General features: G+C 29.9%; 1 protein-coding gene across 1 annotated transcript; it reads left to right on the top strand.

Annotated features, from left to right (window-relative positions):
- Positions 1346–2716, top strand: LOC104707322. Its single transcript, XM_010423649.1, has 2 exons — positions 1346–1473; positions 2030–2716. Exons 1-2 carry the CDS (start codon positions 1410–1412, stop codon positions 2521–2523), a joined length of 558 nt encoding a protein of 185 aa, XP_010421951.1. The 5' UTR covers positions 1346–1409; the 3' UTR covers positions 2524–2716.

The raw sequence follows: 2716 nt of genomic DNA, 5'->3' as shown, positions 1-2716 counted from the left end.
TAAATCTGTTTGTTTGTCATTATCCATTCATTCTTTGATTAAGATAGAAAAATCCTAGTTTCAATTATCTTATAAGTCTAGTTTTAAACCCAAAATACATATAACGTACCCATCAATATTAAATAAAATATTTCATTTGACATGTGACTAGAATATTATTTTGGGTGGTTAAACTCGAGGGGAATTCACGATAATTCGAGTCTTCATTCTCTTATAACTTTCAATTCACGTGGGTTTGTTCACGTGGGTTTCAGTGGTCTACTTATTTTGTTTTTGTTTGGTCAAGGTGGTCTACTTACTTTCTTTTTTTTTTGTCAAAGTGGTCTACTTACTTTATGTGTGTGGTTTTTGGTATCAACCTACATATTTTTCCTCGCCCCACCGACCACACTCGTACACACATAAGTTAAAAGAGTTATTGTGGGATGTGTCTCTCAAAGCTAACATTGATTTATTCACGTTGGTTTCAGTGGTCTACTTACCTTTTTTTTTTTTGGTTAAGGTGGTCTACGTACTTTTTTTTTGTTTTTTGGTCAAAGTGGTCTACTTACTTTATGTGTGTGTTTTTTGGTATCAACCTACATATTTTTCTCATTGTATATATATAGACGGTTTTTTCTCATTGCAAAGATGGTTTGAATATTGGCATCATTTATAGCCACTTGTTTTCCCTTATATAATAAAACAAAAATACCATAACTTTTTTTTTTAACTATAAATTTTTATAAATTGGTTACAAAATATGTTAGATTAAATATAGGTTGGTTACAAAAAAAAGTTATAGATTAATTGGTCTATATGAATACACTTAAGAATATCCCAAAGAATCATCTTTAAAAGAATATTTCAATGATTTATACAATTTTCTAAATAAAATCTTTAATATTCTATATATTCTTACAAAATATATACTGTTAGGCATAAAAATATACTCTTACGCATATAAAGGAGTAAAATCTTGGCAATTTATCACACTTAATCGTGATTTCCAAAATCTTATTGTGTAATTGAAAATAAAAAACTATCTAAACATGGATCATATTAAAAAACTTTTACCAAACATGTTTAAAAATTAAAAATAATCATATAAATTATATTTTATTCTAAAATTATAATATATAAAAAAAATTTTAACCGGTGCAAGAGAAAGGGTCATAATCTAGTATTCAATTCACGTGGGTTTGTTCAGGTGGGTTTCAGTGGTCTACTTACTTTTTTTTTTTTTGGGTCAAAGTGGTCTACTTACTTTATGTGTGTGTTTTTTGGTATCAACCTACCTATTTTTTCTCATTGTATATATATAGACGTAGAGGATAGAAGATAAGAGATAGATGATAAGCAAAGCCTCTCATCAGTTTAATAAAAAAGAAGAACCAAAACATTTCCTTAGTTTCATAAAAAAAAAAGCAATGGCCTCTACAGCTACATCATCTTCCGGAGCTACATGTTCGAGAGCGACATCTTCCACACCAGGTAAAAAAGAATTAATTATGTCTTCCGTGTTTGTATCACTAGTTCTATAATGAAATTAAATAACTACCTTGCCTTGACGACAAAAAGAAATGGGTTTGTCTTCGGAATGTTTGACGTAAAACTCACATTTAGAAAATCAGTTATTAATTTGCTCGAATAACTATCAAATATGTAATACTTGCCTACTCGTCGGTATTTTTGTATAAGGTGGCCGAACATTTTTTTTAGCGTATATTGACATATTACAACAGAAATCTATATAATAACAAGACCTATTTTATATTATAAATATTAGATTACGACACGGATTTTAATAATTTGGGAATGTTCGATCCTTCTGTTTGTATTATGCTTTTGTTGGAAAATTATCCATCCGTTGACGTATTATTGAAGACAGATATCTCTTGAACTCTGCTCATAACTTGCATGTGCAACGTGGGATATATAAATTTGTATACTGTATGAATCAAATTTGATCAAGAAAAATTTCTTGTTAAATTAAAGGGTTTTGGGAAAATAATTTTAAAATTTTTTTTTTTTTTTGAATTTATAATAGGTGAGAAGGTGGCACTCTTTTGGGACATTAACACTTGTCCAATTAAGAATTATTATGCCAATCATCTAGAATCTATTAATACTGTTTTAAAAGAGATAAATCCGAACTACCGTGTCTCCACTACAACAAAAATCATATGTGGAGATATCAAGAAGTGCATGAATGAAGCGACTCAAGATTACTTTAGGGAGTTGGGGTTTGAGATCTGTCATGCAGAGGAGAGGGACCCACGGTGTGATTTACATGAAAAACGTAAACCGGATAATCCTGAGCCAGCTTTTGCATTATTGGTAAAAGTGATGGAATTTCTAGTGGAACGTCCTCATCATGCAAAAAATATTTTCATAATTTCTGGGGATTATCGTTTTAAACATACTATGAAGATGTTGCTAGAGAGTAATTGGACTACCTTTTTAGCCAAGAAGAAGGATTCAAATACTAAAAGTACGAAGTATGCAACGTATACATGGAACTGGGAAGATATTGAAGGTTGAAGAAGAGGTCGCAAGTAAGCCCCTCTTTCCAGCAAAAAAGTAATATTATCTTCTATTTTCTGTATTTCATTCATGTTTTTATGTATTCGAATATGTATCTCATAGTATATGTATTGGCTTGTATGGTTTGTATGATCATAACTATAATGTCCTTTTTAAAATTATATTTCTATCAAATTTTTCAGTTCTATCA

The sequence above is a fragment of the Camelina sativa genome, chromosome 8, assembly GCF_000633955.1.
Source record: "Camelina sativa cultivar DH55 chromosome 8, Cs, whole genome shotgun sequence".
NCBI lineage: Eukaryota > Viridiplantae > Streptophyta > Magnoliopsida > Brassicales > Brassicaceae > Camelina > Camelina sativa.
The sequence above is the reverse complement of the archived record's forward strand: the minus strand, read 5'-3'. Positions and strand labels throughout refer to the sequence as shown.